Source organism: Hypomesus transpacificus, chromosome 11 (assembly GCF_021917145.1).
Source record: "Hypomesus transpacificus isolate Combined female chromosome 11, fHypTra1, whole genome shotgun sequence".
Classification (NCBI taxonomy): Eukaryota; Metazoa; Chordata; class Actinopteri; order Osmeriformes; family Osmeridae; genus Hypomesus; species Hypomesus transpacificus.
In genome coordinates, this window is record NC_061070.1 from 8,533,380 (window position 1) to 8,552,068 (window position 18,689).

Consider the following 18,689-nt stretch of genomic DNA (forward strand, 5'->3'; position numbering starts at 1 on the left):
GTCCAGGCTCTAATGGGTTTCTGGAGAGATGCTGTGAGTCGGGCCCCAAGCCTGCAGATGGCCACTGCTTCAGTCTCTCACACAAGAATGACACTGTCCCTTCCCCCTTCCTCAGCTGTGGGGCACTGGCCACAGAACCCAAGTTTGTCATTGGCTGTTTCCGCCACTCTGCTCCACAGCTCAATTCTGTGCCAGAACCTCAGCCAGGTGCATTCTGGGGGTTATTTATCAATCCTACCAGGCACTGCCAGCTAAATGAGCCTACTGTTTCCCGAGTTTCTCCCCCTCTTTTTTCTCTTTCTTTTCCCTATCGCTCTCGTCCCCCAATCTCCCCGGGTCTTTTGCGGGTGCAGCTGTCTCTTTATAATGCCTGTGAAGAAAAGTGTCTTGAGACTGAAAATGACAAGGGGGACAGGTGTGCTGGGTAAAGTGATAAATCTCCACTCGCTCACACACAATGCCACTCTGTTTTTTTTTAAACAATCCCTCCTGAGGGATTCTGGATAGATCCTCACAGATAGCACTCTCCAAGTGACAAGCAAGGACAATTAGAATAAAAAGGAAATCTCCCTTTTCAGGCAGCATATAATCAAGTCCTGGCAGGGTTCAAATAGGGCTTAAACTAAAATGATAATGATATTTGATTAAATAAAACCGTTTTTATCTGATTTATAACTACTTACATAACTAAATGATTTCGTACAGCTAATAATGACCAACTGTGCGTCAGTGTGTTATGTGATCTTGCTCTATTATCCTATAGGATGTTTTACCAGGTTGAAGGAAACGTTTACGGAACGCTTTCTTCCGTGGAAAAACGTAGCTCTACACAGGCAAACTTCCCATTTATAATACATTTCTGAACACTTGGCCTCTGGACTGTATGCTAGGGTAATTACAAAGCAAAGCCATGTTTTCCAAGTATTCCAGCTAGCTTTTGGACGTAGTCCGTGCTGCTGGCACAGGCCCCCCCGGCTGCCGGGTCCCTCCATGGCGTTCCGTAGCACTCCGATCACTCACGAGCATCTGGAAACCATCAGGGTAAACAAAGGAACTGTGGAGGAACTCAGGCTCCTTCTCTCCAGTACCTCTCTGCTTCCCACAGGACATCAGTTACAGCAACACAAGAGCACGGCAACAACCCTCTGGGTCCAAACCTGTCCTACGTGTGTATGTGTGTGTGTCTGTGTGTGTGTGTGTCTGTGTGTGTGTGTGTGTGTGTATGTGTCTGTGTGTGTTGAATTACCAAGCACACAGTCCGAGAGGAACACTCTCTCCTCCCTCTGCTTTTTCTCAACTCCGGATCTGTATTTAGTTTGGCCCACAGTCAGGTCTACGATACAAAGACGCAGATCCAGTTCAGTCGCCTCTATCAGAGTTTGGTCTTTCACTGCTTTTGTTTGTTTATTTCATTAGCCACAGCACCACGGATAAGACCTCTAATTACTACAACATGGTTTGAGCTGCACTCTGGTAAGGTGACTGCTGTAAGAAAAACAGTAGAATCTGGATATGGTTTGTTTAAACCTGAGAACTGGTTCTTCACTGCGAAACAGCCCAAAACATCAAAGAGCATCAAGTTCCTCCTCAGACAGGATAAGGAAATGCTTCTACAAATACTTCTGGCACTTTATGTGAAAAAACGTTAGTAACAGTTCAGTTTCAACATTTGCCTTTAGTAACAGTACAACACCATTATTCATATGGTTTCTCTCTGAACTAATACCCTATGTGATTGATGGAATGTATCTGTCCTTTTCTCATACCCGCAAGAGCAAAAATACTTGTGTCAGGTCAACAATGAGAGAAGTATAGGTATGCCAAGTTCCCTGCATGTGAGGGTTAGATGATCATGACTTACACATTTTTGGCTGTGCAGTCTTGGTGTGTCTGGTGCAAAACATTGACCAATGCAGCACCTAAACCTTTTTATGGTACATAACCCCATGCTCACATTGTACGGTAGGATACAATAGGGTGGTTAGTAGCTTAACACTCCAGCACCCACCTCCCCCCAGAGCTATTACTGCTGAGATAAGCATTCTTATCTCCTAAAGTTGCGTCTAAATAAAAACGCATGGCATGACACAACTGCGCATACACACACGCGTGTGTGCATACTAGGATACTGTCCACTTAAAGTCCCGCACTTAACTCTCCTCTCACTCTCATTCTCTAACTCTATCTTGCTCTGTATTTTTCTTGCACTCACTCACACACTCACACACTCACACATACACACACACTCACACACACACACATTCTCTCCTCCACTCCCCCATCACTGTAACACACTTGAACTGAATCTGAATGTCATTTTTACAAATGTTTTTCCTGTTTCTGAATTGTCATAGTATTACAGTAGCTTCATAGCACGCAGACAAACTTACAAAACTCCTCAGTAGATCACATGGAATAATACACACACACACACACACTGTTTTCCGAAACTGGATCTCCACCAAAGGATATTTTGTATTTGCAAAACCTTTCCAAATAATTGCCAATCATGCAATTTAGAATAATGATCCTTGTAACCATCCACCATCTCAAAGCACAGCCCACAACAATAACACAGCTAAGAAGCAGAATGCAGCCCACAGACCTCAACATTTAGTTCTACACAGTAGGCTTCAATAACAGAACAGGCCGTAAATCACAGTTCTGGATGCATTCATTCCTTTTGATTTATGGGTAACTAAATCACGTTAAGTTACATCCACTTACTGTACATAAAAGTTGGAAAATCTTCGGCTTTGACAATAGCATCTGGACTTTGTTTCTGCATAACTCTGACCTATCAAGAAGATAATTGTTTGCAAGTCAAGTTGACATCTGGACTTTGTTTCTGCATAACTTTGACCTATCAAGAAGATAATTGTTTGCAAGTCAAGTTGACATCAATGTCTTTCAAGTTTCTTTTTTGTTTGCCCACCCCTGACAGTCTGGTTCCATGCTTTTCTCAAATCACGACATAGGAAAAGTCACAAAGCAATGCAACCTTCTCGAAAAGGGAGAGATGAACCCTCGATCCATCACAGCCCTCTTACACGTCTGGTGACATGCAGAAAGCTGCCACGACATTGCTACTTTCAGGACACTGTATGTAATGACACACACGGGCACTTGTGCCATACTTTACACCAACCTGATATGTGTAATTATTCCAAACTGTTGCTGTATGCTGTTATATAAAGCTACGTAATGTTCCTTAGTACTGTACCCATTAACCTGTAACATTTTAATTACTTACTAGACTTCCAATACCACAGGGTCTACATTTCTGGTATATGTAGAATAATGTAACAAGGACATTGTATATCAGATATGTTTTGTGGCAGACGACAGTGAAACCATCCCAGTGCGATGGCAGCTGTAGCAGAACTCAGCTGTTTGTGGTGTGTGCTCGCCAGTAGAGAGTGTGGCACTACCGTGATATGGAAGACATGTTTGGCATGACCTCCTCTTATTAGCTTTCCATCATCACTCGCTCACCCCTGGGCTCTGTCTGAACCTGTGGCCATCTTGATACTCATCTGAGTCGACAGGGTTATTCTCGCATAGGTTTCATGTTCAGAAGCCCTTTATTTTGGTTTAAAGCTATGTGCCTAGTGTTTCATTCACATATAAAAACAGTCCTTACTTACAATAGCACATCCCTTTAGGGCTCATGTGTAAATGCGCTTGCGGGTATCAATGCTGTATTGGCAATAGTGCTAGACCTGCGTCTGGGACTTGAACCTAGTTGAAGTGAGTTGGATTTATCTCAGGGTGCTACTTAAAATATTTTTTGTTTTTTTTTGTTTTGGGACAATTGATTGTGATGGAAGCATAAATCAAACTAAGTATATGGCTGTTGTTGCTTATAGTAATTGATGCTGGCTCAAGATGAAGACACTTACATTTAGTCGTTTAGCAGACGCTCTTATCCCGAGCGACTTACAGTAAGTACAGGGACATTCCCCCCGAGGCAAGTAGGGTGAAGTGCCTTGCCCAAGGACACAACTTCATTTGACACGGCGGGGAATCGATCTGGCATCCTTCTGATTACTAGCCCAACTCCCTCACCGCTCAGCAATCTGACCCCCCACACTTGGTTATGGTTTAGAAATGTAGATCATTTCCTTTTTTAATATAGACAATTTAACTGCACACAGTTCATATGTGTCAGTTCTCACCTTAACGCAGTAATGTGTAGTCAGAACCAAAGTATTCCAATTGTTCACTGTGGTGTGTGTGTATGTGTGTGTGTTTTGGTTTTGGGGCTGATGTTACGCCATTATCTGGAACAAGCCCGCTTTTTACACTGTTCTTTTAACAGCAGATTCTGCAGTAGTATAAACAGTTTTAGTTTTAGTCTCCCAATCCTGAGAGATTGCATCAGACTTACTCTGAAATAACAGGAAGAAGGTCAGCCTTGGTGACACGCTGATCCACTGCTAGGAATAGGATGTCCACTAAACAATTGTTGGTTAAGTCAAAAGAAAATGCGCAGATTTTTGTCTTCTGAACCGTTCCAAGGACATTTGCCGTTTGGTTTCAGTAGTGTGCAGAGAAGAAGTTAGTGGGAAGGGGGGAGGGGGGGGGGGGTAGAGGTTGGGAGACCAATATGATATGTTAGTGTGGATTACTGATAAATCCTCTTGAATTCCTCCTTAATAATAACAGTATACTCATATCAAAACTGATTGTGTTTGTTATCTGTGTTGTTATGGGATCAACATGGCCGAGGCAGGACAGTGTCTTCTTGACTCTTCACATTTATGAGAAATTCTGGAATGTGGTCCATTTCACCCTGCAGAGATTCTTAGCACAATAAAAGTATTGTCTAGCTCTAGTGGCCTGACACACTGTGGTGATCAACAACAAGCCCAAAAAAGCATCGCAGAAATAGGCTAGTGGCTAAATGTGCCGAGAATTTCAAGTTATGCTTTCCTAACCAGAGTGAGGCTTCTCGGCAATGTTGTTCCACACAGTGTGTGTCTGTGTGTCTGTATGTGCTTACGTGCGTGTGTACAGTACCATGCTTTTCTCCTTAGTAACAAGCCCCTGTCATTCCTCTTCACGACAGCTGCAGTGTGGAGTCTTACTGCCAGCTCCCTGTTTGCCAAAGTCTCTCCCGAAAATCCCAGTGTCCTTCATTATCTCACAGATCCTGCCGTGAGTCATGCTTGCCAGTGGCTTCCATTCGCCCATAGTGGATTTGAGAGACCTATTCCCGTTTTCTTTTCTCTAAAACAATAATGTACTTTTAGTACCATTATCACAAGTGTGGATTGAACTTGAATGGGGAGTAATGACAAAACAAAGGCTAGAACGCTACATCCAAGCTAGTCCACTCAATATCCACATTTCTCAAACGTACACGCACACACACATGCCCACTTTTGTAGGATTCGCCAGAGCTGTACGATAATGCTTGGGTGGTACCTTCTAACGAGTTCTCCCCAGTCCTCATTGTAGCCACGGTAACCCAAATGAGCTCTGCAGCTGTAGTGAAGGGTTGGGTTACAAGGCCAGTGAATGACAAGAGCAGGTTGCATGGCTGAGGCAAATGAGGCAGACAGCGGTTCACAAACATTCATCTTGTTTCAGAGCACGTTAGGAGGAGTGTGTGTTTTGCCCAATACTAGCTATTGCCCAATATCTATGTAAAGTACATCTATAAATACCAATAACAACATAAACACTCAAGTAAAAACCTTACACCTAGATGGTGGTTGTCTCTTTAAAAGAGAACGGCTGTCTGTCACTTCCTACAAGCCTTATCTACAGTATGTACTAACCCCTTGTACACTCTGTCACGGTCCTCTCTAAAGCCTCTACCTCTCCCTCTCGTTGGGTAACCTGACTAAGTGTGTGTCGGAGCAGAGGCAGATACAGAGCCTTCACAGCCACTGGAAGGAAGGTCATGGGTCACCCTGTAAAAACATTCCCATGGTGCACCTCCCCCAGGTCTGCTCTCTGCCAGCAGTTTTCCCGCAACACCCTCAGCACATGTCCAGACTGGGTACAGGAGATACACTTTGAAGAAAGAGGCAAAGAGCAGAGGAAAGAGGAAAGATATTCCGTACATTTAGTACTGACATTGGTCACCTACTGTACCTTCACAAATACTGTACGGCATTGGCTTTTTGTACTGAAACTTGGCGGCTCCAGCTCGTGACCTTTCTCCCTATTTCTCTTTCTCTCTCACACACACACACACACACACACACACATACATTTACATACACACACACAAACACGCATATACATACACCCACCCACACACACACACACATGTACACAAACTGCTCCCCAGTGTCTTCACACATCAACCACAAGCGGTGTTTAATTTACTTTAATGATATGTTCCACATACTTCTGAGTAGGGGCTGGTGCAGTATAATATATCCTTCATGACATCACAGTTCCTTTCACAAATAGCCTAGAATACCAATCCCTGTCATCTAACGTTCCAACCGAAATGGAATGAGTCCATTTATAGGTAACATATATATACCCAATTCAGTTGTCAGCCATACCACCAAGCAACAGCCAGTGGCCTACTAACCGAACAATGTAAGGCTGCCTTCCTGACCTCTGTCTGGAGATGCATACACACACACACACACACACAATGGCCTTAATTTACCACTTTCCATTCCCAATGCTAGGGCCTTCTCCAATGGTGCCCATTCAGACTACTGCCTCTCCAATGATGCCAATTCAAGGCCGGCACACAAAGACCTCAGTGTAAGTCTCTACTCTGTGACACCAAGCTGTCTCTATGCCAGGGCTGCACCTCTGTCTGTTTGCCTGCCTGTCTGTCTGTCTGTCTGTCTGTCTGTCTGTCTGTCTGTCTGTCTGTGTCTGTCTGTCTGTCTGCCTGCCTGCCTGCCTGCCTGCCTGCCTGCCTGCCTGTCTGTCTGTCTGTCTGTCTGTCTGTCTGTCTGTCTGTCTGCCTCTCTGTCTGCTTGCCTGTCTGTCAGTGTGTCTGTCTTTCTGTCTGCCTCTCTGCCTCTCTGTCTGCCTGCAACTCAATCTCCCTGCGTATCATACGTGGTTAGAGGTTGAGAGATTTTACGACATATCACTCATCTGTGAGAATGCACAGCCAGTGGGCCGGCATCTTTGTTTTGGTTTAATCCACCCTTAATGTACTGTTAAATAAGAGCAATGGAGAAGTACGACATCTCTTTTTTTTCCTTTCTCATGGTGGATAAAAGCAGCATTCTATGTTCCTGGATGCGAGGTTAGAGGCAACGTCTACCAGAGGTGTGAAGGGAGCTTTGTTGTGTGTTCCCCTGTCCTTGCCCCTAGTGTGTCAACGGGTCACTTGGGCTTTGGTCACCATTTGAAGCCCCCTTTGCAAGACAACCCATCTCCTTAGATCTGTACTGTTCTGTTTACCAACGGTTCAGTTAGCTGCCCCTGCAGGAGGACAAGACTGAAGGACACAGGGGAGCCTGTGTCCGACCCAATATTAAACAATTAGACACTAACACCATCCAGATAGGACACCCAGGTAAGTTAGCACAGTATATCAACCTGCTAATAACACACACTAATTGGGTAGAACCACAGACCTGACTCCCCGCTGTTTCTAGTATCTAGACCATTACACGAGGTTATACGAGTAGGCTCCGGCTCACCTTTGTTTGTTGGTTTTTATTAACTCCTGCCCTCCCACAGTCCTGCTGGCTCAGCAACTTGGCACAGGGGGAATTCACCATCACCGAAGTTAATGTAAAAGTCATAAAGTAAGTAATTGCCGTTTAAAATCAGCCGGCTTGCTGAGGATCAGGGTGCTGGACTAAGCAGATCTCGGAGAGTTCTAGCGCAAATTCGGTGGATTCCTGAGATATTCTATAGCCGGGGGGGGGGGGGGGGCTGATGCAAGCTGGTGCGTTAAATTGGAGCATGGGACCTACCAGCAGCGATTTGACAATCTGTGGGAGAGAGATTTATTCAGGCTGCATCCAGTGAGTATGCCTTATGGACATTCGACTTGAGGTCCATGTGCTTTATCAAAACACACGTGGACACTGACAAAAAGAAAATGTGTTCTTCAGTAGAACTCTACAGCTGGGACCCCGAGACAACAGACCGCAGGGTGTCACATACTGTTCCGACTATGGTTTAGCAGCAATGGCTGACCCTTCCCTGTTAGATGACATAAGATCCTTGACACATGGGGGTGGGGGGTGGGGGGTGGGAGGGGGGGTTGAGGTAGAAGTCATGGCTATGACAACAGGAAGTGAGGAGACTGTTGTCTCAGCAAAAGCCAGAGGAAGAATGGGATTCCTGTACAAAACACAAACCAGCTGGCAGGAAAACCCACTTTTATAATTCTTTTAAGTTTGATTTCCTTTTGGAGGAAGTGCTTTGCACTGGGCTCTCTCTGTCTCTTACCCCAGCTCGGGGCAGCTATCTCTGCCTCGGAGACTACGCCCTAGCTGTGCGTCTCTGCCAGACAAACTAAATCCAATACTGCTTCACAGCATGGGAATGAAACACTGAAATTGCCACAATAATAATCTGCCGTCTTGTCCAAATACAAGGACACTGAAGAGGGGCCATTGTGCCAATGTCTACGTTGGAAATGGGACACACTAAACTGGTAAAAAGTCGATCTGAAATGATATCACAAACTGAACTTTTATGCAAAGAGATTTGAATCCGGTTCCAGTAATAAGTCATAAGCAGTAGTATTTTTGAAGGAGGGATGGAGGGAGAGGAAATCGATAGAGAAAAGGAGAAGGACAGAGTGCAATTGTGAAAGAGCAATTCCCTATATAGAACAAAAAACAGCTGGCGGGCATGCGGGGGAATGTAAACAGATGATTATACTCTTTTATATTTAGATGTGTTTCAGTGAATTGGAGCAGCTTTTCTAAATGGGGGACGGCCGAGCTCCGATTGAAGGGCCTCTCGCTGGTAATCACACTGTACCATATATACATGCATCTCACAGGAACACGGGCTATCTGGGATCACCGACGTATTTATACATGCCTTCTCTTCATACTGCATGTCCTCCCTGAGAGGATAACCAAGGATAACCAAGGATAACCCAAGGATAACCCAAGCGGGCTGGGGCTGAGGGTAGGCTAGAGTTATGTCACAGCAAGACTTCATGGAGCCAGTCCTCTCCCGCTTTGGCCGAGTATCGGTTGCATTGTCCAAAGGAGTCGCAAAACAAACTCGACGCGTGGAAGTTTCAGTACAACGACGAGGCAGACCCGGGTCGAGTCGCCGGAGCTGTATGTTGATGTGGAAGGTTATGTCAACACAGAAGGCCGAGGCCAGATTCAATTTGAGCGGTTATTATCAGAGCCAAACACACTCTGGGAAATTGGGAGCGCCCCCACGAAAGAGGGATTCATTGTTTTTAAGCTTTGGGGCAAACGCTGATGTTTAAAACACTGCAGAGTACCAACTGCAGGCAATCACATACAGTTTGATGACGAGGCATCGAGGCCCCTGTTCCTCCTACCTCCTCCAGTGGAACAACATGCTGAATCCTGCAAACTTAGAGTCAAATCAATAATTACACTGGTACTTAACAAAAATGACCTTTTGCATCGGGCTTGGCGTTTGCTGCTTTGTCCAAAGCTAAAATGTGTATTTGAAGCCTTTTTGCACCACATCTGCCCCCCCCCCCCCCCTTCCTCCCTCCCAAGTTTACAAAACCCTCAAGTTTGCCTTGGTACATAAACATGCTTGCCAATAGTGAGAGCATTACGTAAGTCATTAAAGGGTTATCAGCAGAACCAAAGGCAGAGCAAACAGTTTGTCAGGGCAACACATTATGGCGCTTCAAGACCCATCTGACTCATGGGTAACGAGGTCCTCACTTCACAGCCATGGCCCTACAGCTCTTTGTTGTTTCTGGTTTGGGAGATTAAACTCACCATTTGTCACAATACCATGACTACGGCTGAATCAACGACCTTTTAACTGCAACGAGGTGTGTGAGTCTATGTGTTTGTGAGAGTGTGTGCGTGTGTGTGGGCTCTCAACCTGAGAAGCAGCATATGGTTGTGTCCAGAACAACATGAGAGGTGTGAAGGAGAGGTGTGTCGAGGTTTAACAAGCCTTTACCTGAATAACATTGGTTTAGCCCGCTGTGACAGGAGACTTGGGCGAGTACCTTAGCTGTTTGCTTAGACCTGTAGAAACGGTTAAAAGTCTGCGGCGCACATTGTGAGTGATCGAGAGCATTTGGTGACATATGGTCATAGGTATATTGAACTCCAGAAGCATGACCGTAGCTCAACTGAAGCAAGGCGCTAAGTCCCCGTCGTCCATTCCGGCCTATTAGCTCCAGCTCACAGCTATCAGCTGTAAACAATGCCCTATCTGCAGCCGGCTATTTCCAGAAGCAACTGTGGCTAACGATACGCCCCAAACTGCTGGAGAACTCAGTGGGGGAGAAAAGGAAGTTTGAAACAGCGCTATATATACACACACACACAGGCATTCCATGGCCATGATTCCAATTTGAACAAAAGGTATATTATCTGTGGAGGATAAAGAGTGGTCTATATGAGGATCAATGGGCTTCATGTGTTTTTGAATCCACACAGTGTAGCTGGGATGCACGCCCTGGCCCTGCTCTTCTTCTGCCGTATCTGCGCTGCCCATCAATGTCGTTCGGGACGGGTCCCTCTTTTTTAAGGGCATACTTTAGTCCGTTTGGTACAGTTTTCATGGCCATCGACAGCAAACACAGAAAGACCAGTGTGGCATACCAACCCAGACGAGCACTAAAGCCCATTAAACATGATTGGGGGTTTATAAAAGCAGTGCTTTGTCTCTCAAAACGTTTGCCATCTTTGTGGGGCAGCTTTAACATAATCATCACGCCGCTAGAATTTGGGGAGGCTGATGCCAACCAACGGAGCAGGGCACGAATCAGGGCATTGGCACGGAGATGAGAGGAGTGTATGTAATGGAGGCGCATGGTGACTCAGCCATCTTTCCCTTGCTGCAGTTCTCTCTTTCTTTTGCTCTCTCTCTTTCTCTCTCTCTCTCTCTCTCTCTCTCTCTGTCTCTCTCACTCTCTCTCTCTGTCTCTCTCACTCTCTCTCTCTGTCTCTCTCACACTCTCTCTTCTCAGTCTGTCTGTCTTTCTTCTAGGTCTCTCTGTCTCATCCACACACAAACTCAGAGCCCCACAAATGGGCATTCCCACATACATATTTTCCATCAGTTAAGCCTTTGATGGGGGAAGGTGATGACAGGACATCAATCCATAGCTTATTTTCATTTGGAAAGACAAGAGGCTTCACTGCACTGTTGATAGAGGCAACAAAACTAAATAATGAGCGCAAGTGGAAGCCATTTAGGCTCGATTCCAGGGCATGGCAGCGGGGTGCATTCTGGTCATAACTGGGTGGCGGCAACCTCATTTTCCAAGTCCAGTTTACATAACACCTCTGTCTCTCTGACTGTGGAGGTTGGGCAGCTGCTGCATGGCCTGTGGCCCTCGCTTGGCTAACAAGAATTCCCTCCGGACCAGCCTTCCGTCATATCGACCAGCGTTTCCATTGCCCCTAAACCCACCAACGTGTAGCCGGACTCCACTCAGACATACACAGAACACGGGACACCCTGCTTAGCTTTCTCGAATCCAACCCTGTTATCCACCTTCCTAAAGGTCATGCCCTTTGAACTACTGCATAAACTGTACCGAGGGTGACTTCAGATAGGGTGAAGGGAAACAGAGAGAGAGAGAGAGAGAGAGTGAGACATAGAGAGAGAGAGATAGAGAGAGAGAGAGAGAGAGAGAGAGAGAGAGAGAGAGAGAGAGAGGGACTGGCAGAGAGAAAGACGACGTGAGACAGAGACTGAGAGACAGTGAGAGAAAAGAGGGGTGGGGTGGGGGGGGGAGGAGGACAAACAGAATACTTGCCTAAGAATACAGCCCAGCAGTAAGGAGAGAGGGGACCCAGCATGTCATGAGAGTGGGATTCTCCATGCGAGTCCCGGATCACAGACTCACCAGAGCTCTCTGAAGTGAGATGCCTCTGTTTTCATTGGCCGCAAGGCCCAGCTGCGCCCCGAGCGACCCCCGCCTTTGCCAGTGTGCTGCGCGTCCTGTGGGCCAAGCACCCAGCGAAGGGTGTTCTAAGAGGCAGTGTGTGATCCATAAAATGGAAGGTAAATACGGCTGACACCCTGGAGAGGGCTAAAAAACGGAGGCAGGCCTGAACAGCGTAGGTGTGTGTGTGTGTGTGGGGGGGGGGGGGCGCTGGTTTTTCTGTTTCCGTTGGCAGTTTAACGAACAGCTGAAATATAAACCAGGGGAGGCTTGGATGTGATTCGAGTTACACCCCTGTGTGCTCGCAACTCTACAGAGAGATTGATTTCATTCATATCAGACAAAGAAACTCCTTGACATACAGAACAATGCGAAGAGTGTGAAATATTCGACATCATGTCAGCTATCTAAATAGAAAAGCAAAAGTTACACCAGAACTTCTGCCTCCCGCAAGAATTGTCAATACGTGATCTAATTCCCACACATGGGGGCTTTTGGAACAGGGGAGGAGATATTTCATCTGTGGACAGATCTTTTACAGACCTCCAGGGGCCTGTCATCATCTGTTATAAAGGGAGTTATAGCACTTCAACCTCACATCTGCTGGTCATTACCATTCTATGCAGCACAGTGACTCAGGGCTGGAGCTACACCAGCACCTCCAAGAGAGAAAGAGAAAGGAGAGAGGGAGGGAGGGGGACTGTCCTTACTAGACTGTCCAAAGAAAAACAAGTCTTCACCAGAATTTAGGGAGAACTGATATTGTATCCCTGTTTTCAGTACATGTATTCTGTTTTCAAACCTCAACCCAGACAGGGCAGTTTACTTTTATAAGATCCTATAAAACAGTAGTTCTTGAAAAAGCTGTATGTGAGAACCACAATGCAATTTTGCAGTCAATTCCTATACATCTTTAGCCTGGCTGCCAGCCCAACTTAGCCCCGCCCACAAAAAAAAAATGTTGCTCGGGAAGTTGGGTCTAAGGAACCTCGTTTCGGGAAAAACTATGTCCGAACAGGAGCTGTTCAGACCAATCAAATTGTCAGGGCGGGCTTTATACGATGATGGACAGATGATCAACAGTAACGTAATCGACCACGTCACCAAAGAGTGCTTGGGTTGAATTCGTTTTCAACAAACAACATATTATGTTGCTCTGATTGGTTGTAGATCCAGTCGCCTGCAGCCCGGCTGACTTGAAGTACCCAATGGCATTCTCAGCTTCAAGGCAGCCGGCTGCAGCCGGCTGTCGGCGCCGCCGGTGCTGCATGAAGTCGAACACACCCATTAGTAAGTACTCTACTGTAGAAGTCTGATTCCATTGGTCACACTTCAGATTGCATGTGACCTCACAGCTGGAACTTGCTGCTGATTCGTGATGCTTACGCTTGTTTGCCTCACAGACAGACTTGCTTCATGACAGACTCCGATTGGGGACATGAGAAGGAAAACATGAACCATATCTATAAAATAAAATACTAATTATATCATCCTTATTTCTTTGTCCACACAAAGTTGGAAATAACTCAGACAAAAAAGATTTAACTTGTTTGTGAGTTATTCCATGTCATGCCATCGCATAACAAACTCATGCCTAAAGGTGGAGATGAGTTGTTATTTTAAAAACCATAAAACAGACGGTCGCAAGGAAAATATTCAAACAATTCCATTTGTTTACATTTTGCACAGCATTCCAGAAGATTCCTTGCAGCAACACAATCACACTGTGAGACAATCTGTGACAGTATCTGCACAACTTCAGGAGAAGCAAGACACTGGCAACAACATCATGATTAATTTAAAAAAAGGAGTTAACAGTCATTTTATTTGTGACCTGCGACATTCATCTAGCCGGTGTTGGCCTTAGGAGCTCTCCTGTGAACAGTCCTATCCCCACAGTCGGAGAGTACAATGTGGTGATCAAATAAAGTCACATCAAAACATATATTCTATGAGACGGCGTGACAGTTTGAAACATGTTCTCGTAGTTCTTCTCCAATTTTATACAGCAGTCCCAATTAACACACATGACTAGAAGACAGAGCACTGCCTGTCTGACAAGTAGGTCAGACCAGAGCCACAGAGAGAGAGCGAAGGGAGAAAAGAGAGCGCTTGGCCTGCAGGTCAAACAAGCCGACATGATTGGCTGAGAAGTGGCCACATGTCTCAACAGATGTGTCCCTTTGGAAACTGAACACGCAGGGGTGTCTTTCCGCCCCTTCTCGCGGCACATGGGCACGCCAGCGGCAGGAAGCGTGGGCAGGAGGGCACGGCTACACCAACTGTAAAGACTTTTCACAGTTCTCAACGAAAAGCCTAGGCTTTATTACGACGGCATAGGAGGTACTGCGGTACCTGTAGGTCTCACCTGAGGGCAGTCCTTGATGTAGTGGCCCTTGTTGAAGCACAGGTGGCACAGGTAGTTGGGAGGAGGTCTCTTGCTGGGCTTGCGGGGTTCAGAGGAGAGGGAGAGGTCTGAGAAGTGGTCCGTCAGAGAGTTGAGCCCGTCCACAATGTTGTTAAGGGATCCATAGGGAGATACGTTTTTGTACACGCTGTTGTTAAGGGCCTGGAACCAAATTAGACAGTGAAACATGAGCTTTTGTTTCATGTTGTTCAGGACATGGTCACACAGGAATAGGACTCACGGATAATCTAAGAGTTCAAACTGTTTTCTCTGTTTTTCTAGTACAGAACTTTATACATCTATCTTGTTGTTATTATCAGTGACCTATGCACTTTGTAAAGCTCTCTCTTGGAAGTCGCTTTGGATAAAAGCGTCCGCTAAATGAATAAATGTAAATGTAATCTTCAGTGTCATCAGCAGCACCTGTGACATTGTAATTGAGGCTATGTTATTGTGGCACTCTGGTAAAATCATAGACCGTTTCTTGGCACTAACTAGCCTCTGAAATACTATTTGTGTATAGAATAGCCATGAGCAAATCAGACATCAAGAACACCAAAAAGACCTAAGATCTGTTGAGTTTAACCCCCCCCCCCCCCCCCCCAAAAAAAAAAGATCCCTTCCCTCAAAAAATTCGGCACATCTGGCGGGAAGCCCAGCTATGCTTATGAGCTGGAAAAGTACTGAGGATTTCCACAATGGAGGACAGGCCTTTAAAGAGGATGACTCACCCTACACAAGAGATGAGGCTTGTTCCCTTTCAAGCCTGTGGAGCATCCATTAGAGTCAGTATGCTCTGTCGACTAGAATAATCTGTAAATCTACTAAATCTACTAGACTGAGAGTGATACTTTGCCCTGGGAGACACTCTCATGGTTTGGGAAATCATGTTATTGTTGATGTCTGATGTAGCATAGCATATCAATCTTACAATTGGCAACAGCATCACAGCTATGGTCCCGAACTTTACCTAACCAGGCTGCGAGGCAGCACAGTTCAACCAATCCCAGATCCCACTCTGACATATCACACACTCATTTATTATATCGAGGCCACATGAATCAAATATCAGATATTCTTCTCCTAGGTTCTCCATCTGTCATTCTTTTCATCCTCTCACTTGTGGTTCTCTGTTATGGTTTCTCCATGATAGAGTTTTTCTAGTCATAATCATATCAATAAATGACAGTTGAATCAAAGATATGATCTCACTTTTGGAAAATCAACAAAGGCAAGCCACTCTGTGGTGTCAAAAGGAAAAAAGGACACTGAACTAATAATGTGTGTGTCTGTTTTAGTGAGTGGCCAATTTGTATTGGAAAATGAAGGCTGAACTCTGGCACTTGTCTCAGCTCATCTCCTCTGAGGATGGACTGTTTTCACAGGTACACAGATGAGGTCCACACCTCAGGGAACGCTACCCCCGCTGTCTGTGTTCCAACAAGGACGTCAGACTCTCCTGGGTAGAATTATTTGAAGGTCAATGTTTTTTTTAACACCTGATGCACTGTTGGAGCAAAACGAGACAAATGCTTTGGTCGGGTCTATACTAAGTGAATAATTGCATAGTTGTCTGCCTACAGTGCATAAACATATAAGTGAAACTGTCCAATGATGAAGTGTTATATAATCTCCTGTTTAGTTCTATTTATGTGGCTGAACCAGAAATGAAGTGTGTCACCACCAGCCAAAGAAAAAAGTCTTAGAATCCACTGAATGCCAGTCATATGAGCTCCCAACCACTTCAACCCCTTCACTTTTGATCAATAAAATCCTTCATGACTTCTCCTATTTTGCGTCATTAAAATAAACTGTCAAAGGATCTTTGACAACCAAAACTGAGCGTGTGTACGTGTGTGCGCAACACTTGTGTGTCATTACATAATACGTTTTAATGTATAATGCATACACCCATGTTTCAGACACATGTTTAATGTTAAATGTTGCCTCTATAATTTCCGTCATAGAGTCCCTTTCACAATCGGGTGCTATATATCAAGCTTCTCCTCTCATTCCTAAATGTTTTGGGGTTTTTTTTTTCAACGTGAGATCACAGAGATTCACATAAAAGCAAATGTGATTATTTGTAATTAAAGCAACAGTTTGAGAGGCTTCCATGGGTTTTAACTTTTGTTAAACAACTACATTACCAAAAAGACCAGTTCAAGGACAGGTCTTGACTATTTCTTTGAATGTTTCTCCTAGTGAAGTAAAACGTTGACAGATAAGTTGGAGTAAACTTTAATACTAAGGTAAAATCAAGGTTATACGTGTCCGTGCATATGCGCAAAGGGGACCTAATTCTAATGCTTTGCAATGATCAATGCAGGAACATCAACATTTGTGGGGATAATCTGGAGTGCCTTTTGGATTTCAGGACGCCGCTCTCAGGGAGACCTGTGCCTCATCAGCATGCAGACAGCAGACCCTGTCGCGTCACACGCCTCCTAAACGTGTGGCACGTTCCGAGTCTGGCTGCGCTTCATATCCCAAGAGTCTAAACAAAAAAACGTAAATCTTGTTCTCCAGAAGGTGCACAATTAGCATTTAATGAAATTGATCTTTTTTTTTTTAATTCGACCAGTTTTCAAAAAGCACTTTAAAGTGAGTCAGTGTTAATAAGTTTCAAAAATATCCCAGACACCCTCCATCAACAAGCCCATGACAATTACAAGGACCTAAGCAGATTTGGTCAATTGCACAAAATTGAGAAATGATGCTGCGGTATAAGCTATAGGTTATAGGGGAGTTGCAAAAATGTGATGAAAAAAAAAAGCCTAAAACTGAATGTAATTGACATTTTTCGGTAAAGTTTATTTTAATCGCCTAATAAAGCAGTATTAAACATAGCACACGATTAAACACGCTTTCCAATTTGAAAATCACTGCCAATCATGTCTCAGCGAGGCTATAGGCCTATTAGGCTACCAGTGTAAGTCAATTAGTTCACGGCATTTGATTATTTGCTTGATGCCAATTACAGTAAAGTAGACTACGACTCACTTCATTCCTCTGGAGCTGAAAGAAGTTGTTGAGATAGTTTGAGTTCAGGGAAGAGCCCAAATCAGCCGCGGGAGTCTTGGTGTAGTTGAGATCCGGGTGGGATGAGTTGGGTTCAGGTCTGAAAGCGTCAAATGCGCTGGTCTGGTGAGTGTCTTGTAAAGACAGATAAACCCAGTTGAGAAGTTGTGCTGGCTGGTACACGGAGGCACTCGTGTCTATGGCAGACAACAAGCTCATCTTTCAAATGGATAAACTGGTTATTCCACCACTGTTTCTTGGAATGTTCTCAATTTCGGGAATCTTGCTCCAATGCTTCTTTTTAGCCGTTCACTTTTCGTTTCCAGACCCAGCAACGGCAATCGTTCCTTTTTATCTTCCCGTAACGACCCTCTTCTCCTCTCGCCGGGAGCTTACCCCCAGTTTTACAGTTACACAAAAGTCATTGCTCTAACATGTCAATATAAAAAGTTTTCACCCGATCCCCATGGCCCGTTATCTCCCTTTATTTGCAGTGGGGCAGCGAAAACCTCATTGCATATGCAATTAGTATTGGTTTACGTCATGGATCACGCAGACGAATGGGAATTATGTATATAATGTATGTGAATATGAATTAACTTTGTCTTCAAATGATTGGTTAATCTGGGAAATAACAATCTACCAATCGTGTAGTCTCTATGGCCAATTGGCTATTTTCTGCAGTTTGATGGTTTATCAAATGAAACAATCGTTTTACTTTTTGCTTTCTTTTATATTGCCTAGCAAAACGTCCTCATTTTCACTTCAACAGGGTATGCTTGCAGTTAAAACTGTAAATTATTTCAGTCCTATATTAGTTGATGATAGACATAACACATGGGCCTAATAGCTACAATTGCCTATCAGTTAGTTTGTTACTTGCAACTCTTTAATAGCTATCAGAAGACCACAGCTAGCTACAAAGGAAGAAAATAAAAAAATAAAAAGAATCTGTTTCCTCAAATCCTTGTTGTCTTCAAGTCTGTATCTATCAAATTTGTAAAGCTTCAGTCGTGCTCCCTCTTGTGGTGTTTTGGGGCACTCACAATGCAGATTTTAAGGTTAAAGAAACTTCAGAACGTGACGTTTAAATACTCATATTTAAAAATATGTAGCCTATTACACATTTGTCACAAGTTGGCTTAGGCTTATTACTTATTTTGAAATGGTCAAATGAATGGTAGCCTAACCTACCTATGCCAAATGCATGGAAGGTTATATTCTACTTTC

At 44.6% G+C, this 18,689-nt stretch overlaps 1 protein-coding gene across 3 annotated transcripts in view; it reads right to left on the reverse strand.

The window, feature by feature from the left end:
- zcchc24 (zinc finger, CCHC domain containing 24) overlaps positions 1–17,955 on the reverse strand; it is a 30,268-nt gene extending 12,313 nt beyond the window's left edge. For all 3 annotated transcript variants that reach the window (XM_047029257.1, XM_047029255.1, XM_047029256.1), the window contains exons 1-2: positions 17,442–17,955; positions 14,400–14,600 (exon numbers count right to left, since the gene is read on the reverse strand). In XM_047029257.1, coding sequence (XP_046885213.1) covers positions 14,400–14,600; positions 17,442–17,678 — 438 coding nt within the window. In that variant the 5' untranslated portion in view covers positions 17,679–17,955. The remainder of the gene's footprint in view (positions 1–14,399; positions 14,601–17,441) is intronic.
- Between the last annotated feature and the right edge of the window lie 734 nt (positions 17,956–18,689).